Source organism: Phycodurus eques, chromosome 9 (assembly GCF_024500275.1).
Source record: "Phycodurus eques isolate BA_2022a chromosome 9, UOR_Pequ_1.1, whole genome shotgun sequence".
NCBI lineage: Eukaryota > Metazoa > Chordata > Actinopteri > Syngnathiformes > Syngnathidae > Phycodurus > Phycodurus eques.
This window is the reverse complement of record NC_084533.1, coordinates 5,441,884-5,459,057: the sequence shown is the minus strand read 5'-3', so window position 1 is coordinate 5,459,057 and position 17,174 is coordinate 5,441,884. Positions and strand designations below refer to the sequence as shown.

The window sequence follows — 17,174 nt, the reverse complement described above, 5'->3', positions numbered from 1 at the left end:
GCAACAGACGGAGGAGAGAAGAAGAAGAAGAAGAAGAAAAAAAGGGAGGAAAAAAAACGTTACGTAAAACTTGGGTCATGTGACGCCAGTCAGACGTTCTCATTGGGCAAGCCGGGTTACAAAACAATTTGTCATGTAACACTTCCAGAACGGGAGTGACTGATCTGACCTGCATTCTCGACTCACTGGACGGGTTAGGCATATAATAAGGGCCCTGCAAGAATCCAAATGGAGTTACATTTCTCATATATGGAATCATTTGCTTCTTTGCGTCCCAAGCCCCACTGGCTTCTGTGTAATAACCTCCAACAAACGACGACTAACCAAAACCTACCTCCTTCCAATTGAGGTCAGTTGGAAGTTTCCTCTCAACTAACTCAATGAACCCCGTTAATATCAGGTTATTAATAACCTCAGCATCTGTTTTTCAAGTAAACATTTTGTCTTTTTCAAGTCGATGAAAAGGGAAAAAAAAGCCAACAAATCTTCATTAGATGCAAACAAACTTGTTGATTTCATTTTCTGAAAACCAGTACATCCTTGATTTCGAACTATGCTTATTTTTCTTTCGTTTAAGTGATTAATCCTGCAGTGGTCTCTTAAAAACTTCCAATTGGAGACATTGTCCTTGTCAGAATAAAGGGTACAGCACACTGGAATAAAAAGGCCTTTGAATTGACTTGATTTGATAATGTACATTGGTTGCACATGATTAAAATGCGGTAAACTGACGTTTAATATTTTCAAAGAGGGGAAAAGTATGTCAGTTTACCACGTTTTAATCATGCGCAACCGATGAAATGCTACATGATCAAATTAGTCGGCGGCCCCCCCGTCCTTCTTCAGTGTATAAGTCAATTTCTATCCCTCGATTGTACTTCACCAGTGAACTTGGCAGTGTAATGGTATTAGCTGCTGCTTTTCAAACGAACAACGTAGGTTCAATTCCTGGCGAGTGCCAGTCCCAAGCTCAGACAAAGAAATTGGTGTGCTGTATAAGGAAGGGCATCTGGTGTTTAAAGAAAAAAATCAAAACGAACAGTCAAATAAGTCATGAGAGTGACTCACTGTGGCGACTCCCGATGGGACAAATTGAAAGTCATGAGAACAACAACAGCCTTGTCTTACGAGTTTAATTTGTGACAGAGCTTGTAACATAATGTACTATTGATTTTCCACATTGAAATCAATTGAAATGGGCTTCATCCATTCCAGTCCCAAGCACCACTTTTATGTTATGTTTTTAATACAGAAAAAAGCACTGTATCGTTAAATTAAAAAAAAAAAAAAAAAAAAAAAACAATAAAAACGAAATAAACTGGTTTTATGAAGTGTAATTATGCCAATATACTGCTGTATATACAACCCCAATTCCAATAAAGTTGGGATGTTGTGTTAAACAAATAAAAACAGAATACTGTCATGGGTGTGGGTTCCGGTTGTTGTATTCCCCCGTCTCGTACACACCTGCTCCTGAGAGCATCTTCCCCACCTGTGCCTCGTTTACCCTAATTACCCCTTTCATTTAACCTCGTGGCTCATTCTTTCTGGTCGCCAGTTCGTTGCAACCTTGTTGTCACGTTCCAGCATTCCTTATTTCCACGTCACAGACTCACAGTAAGACTAGACCCTGTTCCGATGATCGACCTCGCCTCACGTTTTTTTGGATACTGTTGCCTTTTCGGATTGCCTGCCTGTGTACCGGCCTCTGCTCGTATATTAAACTTCTCTTTTTTGAAACTGTCCATCTGTATTGGAGTCGTGCATTTTGGGTCCTGTCCTCTGTTCCGTTCATGACAGAATACAATGATTTGCAAATCATGTTCAACCTATATTTAATTGAATATACTACAAAGACAAGATATTTAATGTTCAAACTGATAAACTTTATTGTTTTAGCAAATAATCATTAACTTGGAATTTTATGGCTGCAACATGTTTAAAAAAAAGCTGGGACGGGTGGGAAAAAGACTGAGAAAGTTGAGGAATGCTCATCAAACACCTGTTTGGAACATTCCACAGGTGAACAGGCTAATTGAGAACAAGTGGGTGCCATGATTGGGTATAAAAGGAGCTTCCCTGAATTGCTCAGTCATTCACAAGCGAAGTGCGTGAGAAATAGTCGAACAGTTTAAGGACAATGTTCCTCAACCTACAATTACAAGGAATTTAGAGATTTCACCATCTACGGTCCATATCATCATCAAAAGGTTCAGAGAATTGAAGAAATCACTGCATGTAAGCGGCAAGGCAGAAAACCAACATTGAATGCCCGTGACCTTCGATCCCTCAGGCAGCACTGCATTAAAAACAGACATCAATGTGTAAAGGATATCACCACATGGGCTCAGGAACACTTCAGATAACCAATCAGTCAGTAAATACAGTTCGGCGATACATCTGTAAGTGCAACTTAAAACTCTACGAATGCAAAGCAAAAGCCATTTATCAACAACACCCAGAAACGCCGCCGGCTTCTCTGGGCCCGAGCTCATATAAGTGTTCTGTGGTCCGACGAAATTTCTAATTGTTTTTGGAAATTGTGGACGTCGTGTCCTCCGGGCCAAAGAGGAAAAGAACCATCCGGACTGTTATGGATGCAAAGTTCAAAAGCCAGCATCTGTGATGGTATGTGGCTGTGTTAGTGCGAATGGCATGGGTAACTTACACAAAACGTCATCTGTGAAGGCACCATTAATGCTGAAAGGTACATACAGGTTTTGGAGAAACATATGCTGCCATCCAAGCAACGTCTTTTTCATGGATGCCCCCTGCTTATTTCAGCAAGACAATGCCATTCTGCACGTTTTACAACAGCGTGCGGGTACTCGACTGGCCTGCCTGCAGTCCAGACCTGTCTCCCATTAAAAATGTGTGGCGCATTATGAAGCGTAAAATATGACAACGGAGACCCCGGACTGTTGGGCAGCTGAAGCTGTACATCAAGCAAGAATGGGAAAGAATTCCACCTACTTGAAGATTGACATTTTCAGTGTAGCGGGATGCTTGCAGCGGTGTTGACTGCTTCAGTGATTTCTTTTTCAACTTTCAGCTCCAAAGAGGACAATTGCATTCCTGAGACCAAATGCTTATCTATAGATCTCCCCTGCAGTTTACAGGGCAATATGACTTCTGGGTAAACTATGAATCGAGCCATAAACGGGGGTTGTTTTGTGTAACATCAAAGGTTACGATTGCCATATGGTGGGTCAAATCCAGACTATCATTCCTTTGGGGATTCGGTTGACTCAATGGTAAGAGGGCCACCTGGTGGACAAAAAGTGACACCAAATATTGGTAAGAGGAAGTAGCTGTAAAATTCAAACCTTAGTGAACCAATCAGGTCTAGGGGCGGTACTTAAGAGTACGACCACAGTTGCGAGACTATAAGCTTGTGGCCAACATTTTCGGGGGGGCTCATAGCGAATCTGACCATGAAAACAACTAAGACACAAAGGCTTGTTCAATAAACCTGATTTCGCCCAACTGCCTGTGTCTCGGCGTCTTCTTTGCTTCCACTCGACGTGAACAATTTCTCAGACCTGGACATTCAGCTCAAGAACATGTCTGGACAAGCTGAAACATGGTGACATCCTTTCTGATTTCCGGTCACAACATTTCACACCTTCCGCACTTCCGGCACCGACTGATGACTGATGACTAATGCATGCAACTAGTTTCTCCACACAGGAGGTGTCTTGTAGCTGTCATTACAAATAAAGGCTTATGTACAAAGTGTTGAATAAATACCAGTTGGCATGTTCAATACTATTTCCCTGTGTCATTTCATATTATTACACATAACTTAATTTCTGAGCTTTTTTGTCGTACTTTCTTTGTATGTGTGATTTACTTGGGGTGTTCCCAACATCTGGTGACATTTTCATGTCAATTGCACCTTTCTCAAAAACGAAATGCAACGAAATGTGTGCGCGCACATGTATGACGCTCAATGGAAATGCTTTTTTGGGGGGGTGAAACGGTAAAATTTCAAAGGCACCTTATGTTGATATTGACTTTAAATTAATTGAATTGCAATTTAGAGTCTACAGTTAACCTAACATGCATGGTTTTGAAATGTTGCAATACGTGCAAATACGTGAGCAACACAGGTATGACTTGGCATTGTATTTTAGCAGAATAGCCAAAGCTTTATTCAGTCATGTTCAGCCTGTATTCATTTTGCTGAACATGGTGACCACGCTGAAAAAACGTTTCCCTACAAAACTGCAAAAGACACAGTATTTCCTAATCTACCAGTGACTGCCATGGATGGTGGATGCATTTATAGTATGAAAGACAGTAGTGGTCACTGACATGAACTTTAGTCAGTCGTTGTTTGCGCAAGTACTTGCATAAGAACAACAAAATCAAAGATATTCGTCTGAAATACTGCTTGTACTAGATGTGGTCTATATCATTTGAGTGATAGTCATGACTAGTAAGACATCTAGTGGTGTCACTGAGTGGGACACTGGCCTACAACTCAATTAATTACTACAATACTCACCACTTTACATTACGTTGTTTAATATTACTACTAATAATAGAACTTTTTTCCCCTGTTCTTGTTCGTTTTTTACAATTCAGTTGTTTTATGTTGTTCTTTTGTTTTCATACTCAATAGTATGAATAGACTACTTTTTTCCTCTTTTTTATCATTAATACTGCCATCCACATCCACACACCCCCACAGTCACATTCACGAATGTTTGTCTATTTGTCTGTCTTGATTATTAATGCTTCACAATTTAAAATAAAAATAAAAAGACATCTTGTGGTGTAATGTATCTCCCATCAAAGACTGGAACTAGAGTGCATAGTTTCATGGTTGCGGTGAAGCGATTTTCCTCCATATTATTCTGATTGTAGAAACCCACTGCATTACCAGCACCACCTCAAGACAATCAGCACTATTTCCTGGCATTTCACAATAAAGCCGTTTGGTCATCCGGAAGCATCGTGTGTGTGATGATGTGTTAAAATGATCTGTGCAATGTCTGTAGTAAAAGAGTGCATAATATAGGTCGGCCGGTCTAGCCTGTGAACTCAATCCCGACCATCGACATTAAGGCTGGTGGACGTACAACTGACGCACTGTAGCAGAGAGATGTACTTATACAAATGAGGACACAAATGATTCATTTCATGCAAGAACACAGATGCCAATGAACTTGATATTTTCACCATGGTGCATCTTATCAAACAGTCCAGTGGTACGATAACATAGGTCAAAATGAGTCGATGACATGGTTTAAGATTGACATCTATGCGGTTTATTGTTTGACTGTAAAAGCTTTTGAACACCAAAACCGCTTGCAAACGACAACATTTGAATTAGCCAACAGTGTGACGTCGTTTTGGTAATTAAATTCCTACATTATACTCGCCCACTCAACTCATGTGAACGATAACAGAGCATTTCCGGGTTTTGAGTGAACTTGTCTCAGCTGTCTAGTCTCAGTTTATTTTATTTTTTGTTTTACAACAACACTTTAATATATTTGTAATTTTTGATGTAACCGTGGATGATGAACTAGTGACACTTGCATTCATTGTCGCCAGCGATTAACGTCGTGGTCACTTCAATACACATGAATAGGAGCAGATGATGACCTCAAAAGGGCCCCCCTCTTATGTCAAATTGGACTCACAGCACTCCGCACTCTCGCCGTGCCATGTGAGAAGCAGCGGGGGGCAGGCTTAACTGTGGCGGCTCAGAGCTCTCTCTCACCCGGTGTGGGACACGATGATGAAAAAATGATGTATAATTGAAAATTATGGGCTTGGCTGACTTTGTGTACATATTTTCTTTTTTTCTGTACTTGATGCTGTAAACATACTTCCTGTGTTTGTGTACTGTATTTAAAAAAAACACTGAAATACAGAGGTTGGTAGTAACGCGTTACATTTACTCAAGTAACATTTTAGATAAACTGTATTTGTCAGAGTAGTTTGAATTGACCATACTTTTTGCTTTTACTTGAGTATTAATGTTAAGGAGAATCGATACTTTTACTATGATCGACACGTCGCTTCCGACTTTTATTTTTCTATTATTGCGTGCGCGATCTATTTTCAGACGTCATCTTTGACTTCCGCATAGGGCCCTCTTACACCAATCCAATGTGATCCCTAGTGTCATTTGACTCCAATTCACCAGTAAGATGGCACAAGGCAGTCACATGACTGCACACAAAGCCTTCGCGGGCCAATTAAAATGACTAATTTGGTGTGTGTGTGTGTGAGGGGGGGGGGGGAGTTTACAAACTCCGAAAAACAACAATTTTATGATGCAGTGTAGTTTAGAGTCTGCCCAAACGTGGATATTTCAGCTCACTTCTAACTTGAGAAAGCACCTTGCAGTAAATCGCAGACATTTCTATTGCTGTTTTGGCAGTGCATCTGGCAACATTAGCCCTATTTAATGGTTATAAGTCACTGTAAAACATGCTTCTTGGGGATACGTGCCATGCTGTAATCTTAAATTCGCTATCACACTCACACTCACTCACTCACTCACTCTCACACACACACACACACACACAATCAATAAGTCTGGTCAGCAAACAGCTTCTTCATTCAGTCACCGAAGTGAATAAAGCAAATAATGTTTCTGTCGGGCCAAATGCATGTGTTTTTGGTTTCTGGGCACTGAACAATTTAAATTATAACATTTTATTTTATTTGACGTTCATGGTCTGAGTATTATTATTTTAAATCAGAAGTTACTCACCAGTTACTCTTTACTTGAGTAGTTTTTTTCCCCCACTTAGTACTGTCTTACTCATACTCAAGTAAATATTTGGAGGACTACTTTTTATTTTACTGGAGTCATATTATTCTACAGTAACAGTACTTGATTACAATATTTGGCTACTGTATCGATCTCTGCTGAAATAACAACAAATCTAACAGTGACTTTGAACTTGACCATAAGAGCTGTAACGGACATGCTCTCGCCAGATGGCACCATGACCCCCAACCTCGGACTGGGACTGCATCCCTGTCTCCGCTCCCCCGCCGAGACAGACGGTCACAGAGATGCCTGGTCTATCTCACACGGATGCTAAATGAATTACCAGCCAGTCTGAAAGAGCTCATATAAACACATGTACCCAAAACATACTCAGTAAGTACTCCTTACATTTTTTTAATTGTACCTTATTGGATTCTGTAGGTGTACCTAATGCTGTGGCTGGTATGTCTTTGTACAGTATGAAATGGTAATGTATAAAATTACTGCTCGATAATTTTTTTAAACTAAAACAGAAATAAGATTTTCTTTTCTTATAACTATCAATGTTTTCATTGATAATGGAATGTTTTTTCAGTCTTGGATCCTGAGAATGCTCTTCTTCTCCAGATCATTCATCTCTTTGAGGATCAGAGCCACATTGTAGCGCAATTCCTGGAATTTAGCAGGTGGCACCTGCACAGGAAAACAATAAAATTATGTTATTTGATAAATTTGCACATCATGTGTTGATGCTCTGCTCCTGTTCTATAATCTGGTTGAATAACACAAATGGGTAGAAAGTATAATGACAGCCGGCTCACTCAGGCCTCCATTCAAGTCATTCATCAACCTCGAGCCTGAATTGAGGAACCTGGTATGGAGTGAGGCACCCCCTTTTGACTGAAGTAGCTTACTAATTTACAGAAAGTTTGGTATTTAAAATATTTTGGTGTAAAACTCGATGATTGCAACAACATATACATTACATAATAGAGCATTCTGTTTTAGATTGTAAACATTGTTTTGTGGCTTCTTCCTTGTTTTAGTTTTTTGTGTGTGACAGGAAACTGACTTTAAATAAATTGCTATCACACTACATTTATTAAAGTTCATTAAAACAAGTGCCTTCATCTCTTGTTGATTTTGGCTTTTAGTTGTATTGTAAATGTTTCTCAAACAACAACAAAAACTATTATCAAATCTGTCCAGACTTTACAGTCAGGTTCATAAATATTTGGTGAAGTATTTTATCTTCAGACTTTCAGCTTTAATTTGAGGGTATCTCCATCCAAATCAGGTGAACAGTATAGGAATTACAACAGTTTGCATATATGTCTCCCACTTTTTCAGGGATCAACTTTAATGGGAAAACTGAAGGGAAAATTCCCCAAGAAGAAGGAGGAACTGTAGACAGTTGTAGTAGAGGCCTGGCAGAGCATCACCACGAATGAAATCCAACGTCAAGTGATGTCTATGCGTTTCAGACTTCAGGCTCTAATTGACCGCAAAGGATGTGCGACCAAGTATTCAAAAGGGAAAGTTTGATTTATGATTGTTAATTTGTCCCATTACTTTTGGTCCCTGAAATAGTGGGACACGAACTGATGTAATCCCTACAATGTTTACCTGATTTGGATATCAATACCCTCAGATGGAAGTCTGCAGTTAAAGCACATCTTGTTCATTTAATTTCAAATCCATTGTGGTGGTGTTTAGACCCAAAAAGATGAGAATTGTGTCGATGTTCCAATATTTATCGGCCTGACTGTATATTTAAGAATTTAAAAAGTCGATTCCTGTTCATATAAATATAATCTGTTTTTTAAGTTGTTTTTTTTTTTGCGAGTGTTCTTTTTTTTTTTTCTTTTTTTTTTTAACTGAAAGTTTTGTTTGGTATTTATGATTGTATTATTATTATTCATTCATTCATTCATTTTCCATACCGCTTATTTTCACTGGGGTCGCACGCGTGCTTGAGCCTATCCCAGCTGACTCCGGGTGAGAGGCGGGGTACACCCTGAACTGGTCGCCAGCCAATCGCAGGGCACATAGAAACAAACAACCATTCGCACTCACATTCACACCTACGGGCAATTTAGAGTCTTCAATTAATTTACCAAGCATTGTTTTGGGATGTGGGAGGAAACCAGAGTACCCGGACAAAAGCCACACAGGCACTTGGGAGAACATGCAAAGTCCACACAGGCGAGGCCGGATTCGAACCCGGGTCCTCAGAACTCTGAGGCAGACGTGATAACCAACTGTAAACTGTGCCAGATTATCATTGCTATTATTATGTTTTGTGTACAGTGCTTTGTTACAGCTGTTGCGTAAGCGCTATATAAATAAAGCTGACTAGATTTTAGTAATTTAGTCAACCTCTTTCGATTGCAGTTTTGTTTTTAAGTTGTGCGTATATTCTATATGTCGTTTTTGGTGGTATGATCTACACACTCATTGGCCACAACAACAGGCTACTACTGCCAACTATATCAGCAATAATACACACAAGAGTATAAGAAGAGCTATACTCTTTGGATGTTGATGAACAAAGTTGAGCATTATCTTTGAAACAACATATTTTTAAGGTTGTACACAATATTATAATGTGCAGGTAGGTGTGCCTCATCTTTTGGCCAGGGAGAGTACACTATGTCTCTCGAGATAAGAAAAAAGTACATAAAGAATGCCTAACAACATTGTCTACTACAACATATTTTTTAGCATTGTACATATTCTTTAAGTTAGTTAACCTTATTGAAAATGATAAGAATAGTAAACGGCACATTGATAAATGAGTTGTTCCCATAGTAACGATATAATAGAATTTACTGATGAGGCCCAAATTCCAGATTAAAGTGCCACTAATTGTGCAAGTACCTCAAATTGGTGAAAATTTCCATCTGACATTTTCATCCGCATCAAGACAGACGGCTGCAGTGCTCTGGCCAACGAGCTGAGGAGACATAAGTGTCAAACTTACTCTACCAGACCCAGAACAGAGAAACATCTGTAAGATGATCAGCCTCCCGCTCTACATTACCTTGTAGAAATGGCCACATCCACTCTCCACTTAAATTCGTCGATTGTAGGCAGGTGGGGATCCCTCTGAGAAGTTGCTGTTTCTAGAGCTGCACGGCTGCAATTACAGAGAGGCAGCAAGGATGTTATCATTTCCCACGCTGAAGAAGCACAGTTAGTGTCACATGACCACTTCATTCAAAGGGACTACTCGAGAGTTGCTCAATTAGCTTGGTAAAAAAGTGATATCAGTTGGGACTTCAGAAGTGAGGGGATGCTCATCTTGCAGGTGGAGGCGATACAGTAAAAACTGAAAATGGAAATGTATAATTTCAGTACTATATGTGCTTTAATCATCCAACTTTATATGACGTATATGCAGTTGTCATTTTCTTTGAAATTGTGCAGCTGTTCTACATTCGCTCAGTTCATCAGGGAGACCTTTCACAACTTCACCCCACAGCCAGCTATGCACATGCTTTTTTTCAGTGTTGTGTGCATTGTTGACTGTTTAAATTTAAATAGCCCTCTTAAATTATATTGCCCATCTTTATCATTCAATCTTTTTGGGATGTTTAATGGTAAATTATGTCTGGCTTTATAAAGTATTTCATGCAGTTTTTAAGTCCACCAAATCCTGAAACTTCTATATATGTGATTTAAGAAAAAGACAATTTATGTTCGTAATTACCCTACATTATTCACGATCCTGATGGCTCTTGAATGTTACCCCACACCTCCACACAGTAAGAAAAGTATGGTTTATAAATAAATTAAACTAAAAAATAAAAAGTGCCGTGCAGTGTATACATTGACTTGTGAGTCAAAATGTGCCTTGTTTTACTTGGGCTAGTAATGGTTGGATATAAACTCATATTATACCGTGCCACCAGAAAGTATTCACACCCCTTCACTTTTTCCACGTTTTGCTATGTTACAGACGTATTCTAAAGATGATTTGTGTATAGTTTTTCTTAAAAAACAAAACAAAAACAAACGAAACCTCCATAAAGTATCCCATAATGACAAAGTAGAAACATATTTTCAGACAGTTGTGAAAATGTATTGAAAATGTAAACATCTAAAAGTCACGAACATTTTAATATTTAAAGATAACAGGTAAATAAGTATTCAGACCCTTGGCTTAATATTTTGTTGAAGCACCTTTGGCAGCAATCACAGCCTCAAGTCTTCTTGGGTATATCTCTACGAGCTTGCCACACCTGTTCTGGGGCACTTTCTCCCGTTCTTCTCAGCAGATCTTCTCAAAGTCAGTCGGGTTAGATGGGCAGTGTCAGTGGATAGCCATTTTGAGGTACTTCCAGAGATGTTCGATTGGATTGAAGTCCGGGCTCTGGCTGGGCCACTCAAGTACATCGACAGGCTGCTCCTGAAGCCACTCCTTTGTTATCTTGGATGTGTGCTTTCGGTCATTGTCATGATGGAAGGTGAATCGACGTCCTAGTCTGAGTTCCAGAGCACTCTGGAGGTAGTTCTCTTGAAGAATTTCTCTGCATTTGGCAGCTGTCATCTTGTGCTCTATGCGGACTAGTCGCCCAGTTCCTGCAGTAGAAAAACAGCCCCACAGCATGATGCTGCCACCATCATGCTTCACAGTAGGGATGGTGTTAGCCAGGTGATGAGCAGTGGCTCTTCTCCAGGTATGACGCTTTTAATTCAGGCCAAAAAGTTCTGTTTGATTTCACCAGACCTGAGAGTTTTGTTTCTGCAGGTCTGAGAATCCTTAAGGTGCCTTTTGGCAAACTCCAAGCGGACTGCCATATGCCTTTTAGTGAGAAGTGGCTTCCGTCTGGCCACTCGACCATAAAAGCCTGATTTGTGGGGTGTGTTCGCAATGGTTGACCTTCTGGATGGTTCTCCCATCTCTGAAAGGGAACACTGGAGCTCCGCCTTAGTGGCCATAGGGTTCTTGTTCACCTCTCTGACCAAGGCCCTTCTTCCTCAGTTACTCAGCTTGGTCAGACGGCCAGATCGAGGAAGGGTCCTGCATTTCAACTCCTCCACCAAGCTAAGAATGTTTTTTGTTGCTGCTCGATAGCGGCAACAACATCCTCCGCGAGTGTCAAGTTCTTTTTTGGTGGCATTATGTTTTTTTCTTTTTGCTTTGTTATGTTTCGTTAGTTTTGAGTCCGTTCACTTCTCCCCTTTTCTGTTCTCTAAAATTGTTTGGCACGGTGGAGCACAGCGGCATGCGACGTGGTCACTCACCGGAAACCCCCAAATAAGATTATTCTTTTCCTATATCCAGTAAACACGTTTTCACCATCAGTGTGAGGAACAGTGCAAATGATTAACCAGAAAATCACCCATTAACCACCATGTCCACATGGGCTGTTGTTCACGTCACTCAAGCATGGCAAGCTCAAATAGGCATGTGCTTGTATTTTGTGTGGATGGTGACCTCAAGTGGATAATTAAAATATCTGCACCTCCCGAAAGTGCAGTTCCACATATTAGCATTGATTTGCACATATGAAACTCATAAATGTATATAGTAATATAATTAACAATTGGTTGTTTTCCAGAACTTTGGAAATATAGTCATAGATTTTAACAAGAATACCCCAATCGCTAAACTGGACTTTTATGTTTGTTGCTGAACTGTGCCTAATGTTTCACGTAAGACTGTTGTGAGGGCTCTTGACTGTGGTGCACTTCATGGTCATCATCCAAGAACACTCCCAATAGTCTCAGAGCAGCACATCAAAGCCTAACTGAAGTTTGCCCAAGAAAAATGGAACACGGGGTTGACTTTTGGAAGTCGGTTCTTTGGTGTGAACAAAAGTTGAGCCGTGCGGACATAAGGATGCTGTTGAATGTTTGAAAAAGGAATGGCAAGGTCGACAATCCTAAAAATACAGTTTCAACAGTGAGGCATGATGATGGGAGCATAACAATGTGAGGCTGAACATTGTTTCATGGTACCATGAGGGGGGGAAGAGAAAAAAAAAAAAAAAAAAAAGGGATTATGTTGATATTTTGTGAACAACATCAAAACAGCTGCTGGAAGTCTAGGTTTGGGTTTTCACTAAGTTTTCTAATGTGAAAATTACCCAACGCATACATGAGAACTGGAACTGGAGGTAACTCCCTCTAGGAAAGTCATTCCTTTAAAACAGCTGTCATCATACCTCTTTTGGGGGGGAAAAAATCCAGCAATCTTGAATCCAGAAGTATTTACTAACGGCAGACCTATATGAAACCTCCATTCATTTCTAAAGTACCAGAGAAATTACTGACTACTAAGGTTCAGGAAAATCTAAGGGGAATAGCCTCTTTGAAAGGTTTCAGTCCGGCTTCTCCCCAACCCACAGCATAGTCATAAATCTGCTGGTGGAAGCAGATGCTGGATCACCATCATCACTGAGCCTCCCTTTTTCACTGCAGCTTTTTGACACAAAACCGGCCACGCGTCGAACTATCACACTCTGCAACAAACCGGTTCCAGTCATAACTCCTCGTCTCCTGTGGTGTCCCTCAAGGGTCGGCCCTTGGCCCAATTCTTTTCATTTTGTATATGCTCCCCGTGGGTCGTGTCACCAGCCAGCACGGAATAGCTTTTCATTAGTAGGCTGATGACACACACAGCCTTACATAAAAATGTACCATAAGTCCTCAGCAGTCACTCCGGCATCAGCAACACCATCATCCACATTCACCACCTTCCAGGAGATAGGTTTTTTTTCATTCACACCTTTCTGCAACTAAACACTTTTTCTTGCCAAGATATCCCCCTCTTATTATTTGTCATCTATTTGTCACCCATATACCCTCTGACAGAATACATCTATACAAAACCAGCTTCTTACGTCTTTAAAAACATTGTTTAATTCCTTCAGTCTGCGTCCCTGCCAGATGCTGAAACACGCCTTTGTCTCCTTCAGGCTGGACTACAGTACTATGATGACCTCTTTGGGATCCTGAGCAAGATCTTTCACAAGCTGCATTACATATTGAACAGCACTGCTCGTATCCTGATAAGTGTGAAAAAACAGGAACATATTACTCCCATCCGATACACTCACTTTAGTGGCTTACCTTTACCCAGCAGGTTGAATACAAAATCCTCGTGTTAAAACATCTCTGTATCCATTGCAAATAAATTGTATACGTATTATCATTGACAGCATAATCATACATAACAGTGGGAGAGGCAAGAAAAGAATGAATTGTAAATACACACCGATTTCCAAACACCACACTGCAGAAATCTGTGATGAAGTCTTCTGCTATCCTGGCGTCAAGACAAAAATGTTTCAAACAGGAAGGAAAGTAGCTGAAGTACATCAACACGATGTAATAAAGTCTACAGTTTTAGATGTCTTGTGGTTATCCGAATATTTTCCGGGTAAAGAGAAGTTCTATACCTTGCTACAGTGACGAAAGCTGAAGCATCAGCCAGGTAAAAGAATTTCTCTTTACCCGAATAATGTTTTTCTGACCACAAAAAATATCACATTTTTCATCAAAGAAGACATGATGAACACAATGGATGTAGCTAAGTCTTGATACTTGCCTCACTTCTCGAAGATCTTCTTTAAAGGCCTACACAGGAACATAAGCATTACGAGACAATTGCTTTCATATTTTAAACACCACTTTGTATCAAATATTAAGTTCCCTTTCAAACAAAAACTGAAGATTTTTAAAAATCTGAACAGGGAGAACATGAAAAATCCACACATTAAGGCTGGAGCTGAAACTTGAACCCAGAACCTCAGAACTGTGAGACTGATGTGCTCTCCACTGTCCAAACAAATGGGCATCCAGAGAGTAGGACTCTATGAGTATTGCTCTTACTCCCTTGAATGTGGGCTGTGGGTTAACTACTATTTATGAGGTCGTTTCAAAATGTGAGAAAGTGAAAATTCCTTCTGAGGTTGGACTATGAGGCCCCTTTTTATTATTTTGTTACTAAAATGATTTCCAAATTCCAACTGAAAACAAATGACATTATTTTGATATACAATGTTGTTGATAGATTCCTACACCATTTCTTCTCTCAATTACCGCTGTAGGGTTTTTTAATTTAAAAAAAATTATTGAAAAGATTCCTAAAAGAAACTAGGTCTGTTACATAATAACATGATTTACAAAACAGTGTCGCAAAAAAGTGTGGCACAAGTTTACCATAAATCAAATGGGATTTGAAAAATAATTTCATGGGACAGGCATAAGAGTACTGTTGTATCGATATCAAGTTGAGTAAACTAAAATATACACAAGATCCCAAACAGGAAGGTACTGTGTCTTTTCCCACACGCTATAGATCCAAATAAAGATGCAATTCATCCATCCATCCATTTTCTGTACCGCTTATCCACACGAAGGTCGGTCGAAGGAGCCTATCCAGTCATTTCAAATACTGCGGACCTCAAAACATAACAAAAAAAAGTAGAACAACTGATGGAAAGTTCACACTTTGAATCATATATTAGCGTGCTAACACACCTCATTCAGTTATTGCTGTTGTTTAATGTTTACTGTGCATCTGTTAAATGTTCAAATCCCCCAAAAAATTAAATACTGTGTATGTTCATGATGGCACCATGCAGACTAAAAACTACGTCATTTCACTTGTGCTTTTTCTCTTTTACCAAAAAAGTCATCCTGCTAATCCGTCTCAAGGTTCTGGAAGACAAAATTCTTGATTTGGGATTGTGTGCTGTATTGAGTTGCTACGCATCAGCTGCCTATTGCCATGATGACATGTCAGTAAACCTGAATGGGTCATTTTCCATATAATTTTATCTATAATGGTAAAGACACATTTAAAAAAAATAAAAATAAATAAAATGTGTGCATAAATGACCCTAACTACTCATTAAACTATTTTCTTTATACAATCGTAATAACGATAAAGACATGCAATAGTTGCGTCACTTTCACAAATTCCTGCATGTTCATTCATGTCAGAAATAACACATTTTATGTTGCGGTCTGCTATTGTGTGAATGCAAAATGGCTGCCACAGATACCTCTGGTGTACTGCAACAACATAATAAGGCGATCTTCAGTGGCATTAACAGTAAAGACAGCTTGAGTGACAAAGAAGGATCGTTCGTAAAAGAACCACACACAAAAAAGGAACTCTGAAGACACACAAATGCATTTGTGGTAGTTTTCATGGAAAATCAAATGCCTCCAAAAATGTAATTTGTATCTTTAGAAAACATGTTGCAAATCATGCAACTTAAATTGGGACACCTAACGGTAAAGACAAATGTCTGGCAGTAAAAGTTTGAAGTATTACTTCAGAATATGGTTTTCTTTGAAACAATTGTGACTTTTTGACAGATAACAACTGCCAATAATTAAAATACTAATACCAGTAAAATGTATTGATTGTCAAACGGATTTTTGGAATCAGAGGAGCATGTCTTTACAGTTATTGATCAAAATATGTAAACAAAAAATAGAAATTATATATATATATATATATATTTTTAAAGGCAAGAAACCAATAGGGCCTACTTTCTCTCACATTCTGAACCAGCTTTCAAGTTTATAACAATAAGCTCACCTCTTGTTTAAGTAATGACTGCGGTATACGAATAGCCTCAGACAACAATCTGTACATTCCAGCTACAATGTGACTGAGCTTCTCCTGTGGAAGGCCACTGTTGTCTGCTATTGACTTCATCGTGTCTCTGCAGTCCTTTCCCTCCAGGGCATTCACCACAACTGAAAATACAAAACATATTAAGTTGATGAACGTGTTTTTTGAAGCGGCTATTTCCTACAGTCACATTACTACAAACAAGCAATTACCTTTCAGTAATTTTCTGAACATCTCTTGCTCCACATCCTTCAAGCCATTTGACATCGACTCGATTTCAGGTGGTATTCTAGCACCCAGAAAGCTGGTGTCCTTTTCGTGGGAAAACGACATTCCTAAATATTATATTTTAAACTAAATACTCACTAATAAAACTTAAAACAGTCAAGTTTTGTTTTAGAAGACGTGACAACTTCCGCGTTGCGTCACATGACTTGTGGTAGCGATCGTAAACCTCGCGATAACGTATTTCTTGCGTTGACGATTGAGCTCACAGATTGAACAGAAAAAAGATACGCCAGCGCTGTGTAACAGCCCGGCGAACCAACGTGCCAATGTGGCTGTCATTTTGGCAGAGGCGACATTCCCATTAAAGGGAATTCGTAATTTGCTAATTTCTCGTATGATTTTCACGAGGTTTACTGTTTTGTTAATGCCGAACCGTGTATTATCAATAGAGAATATGGACTTGTGATAGGTTACTCCCAGTTCCTTTGTCGTAATTGTATGAAGTTCTGCGCATCCTTATGCAGCACAATGTGCCAAGCTACCAACATCCCTGTTCTTTGATATTCTTGTCGCACACACACAGATAAACACACACACACACACACA

At 39.5% G+C, this 17,174-nt stretch overlaps 1 protein-coding gene across 1 annotated transcript; it reads right to left on the bottom strand.

The window, feature by feature from the left end:
* Nucleotides 1-5,093: 5,093 nt before the first annotated feature.
* Nucleotides 5,094-16,774, bottom strand: commd5 (COMM domain containing 5). The gene is made up of 7 exons (XM_061686325.1): nucleotides 16,553-16,774; nucleotides 16,305-16,465; nucleotides 14,298-14,326; nucleotides 13,965-14,015; nucleotides 9,783-9,878; nucleotides 9,620-9,695; nucleotides 5,094-7,432 (listed from the first exon to the last, which is right to left on the bottom strand). The coding sequence occupies exons 1-7, from the start codon at nucleotides 16,671-16,673 to the stop codon at nucleotides 7,331-7,333; spliced, it is 636 nt and encodes a 211-aa protein (XP_061542309.1). The 5' UTR covers nucleotides 16,674-16,774; the 3' UTR covers nucleotides 5,094-7,330.
* Between the last annotated feature and the right edge of the window lie 400 nt (nucleotides 16,775-17,174).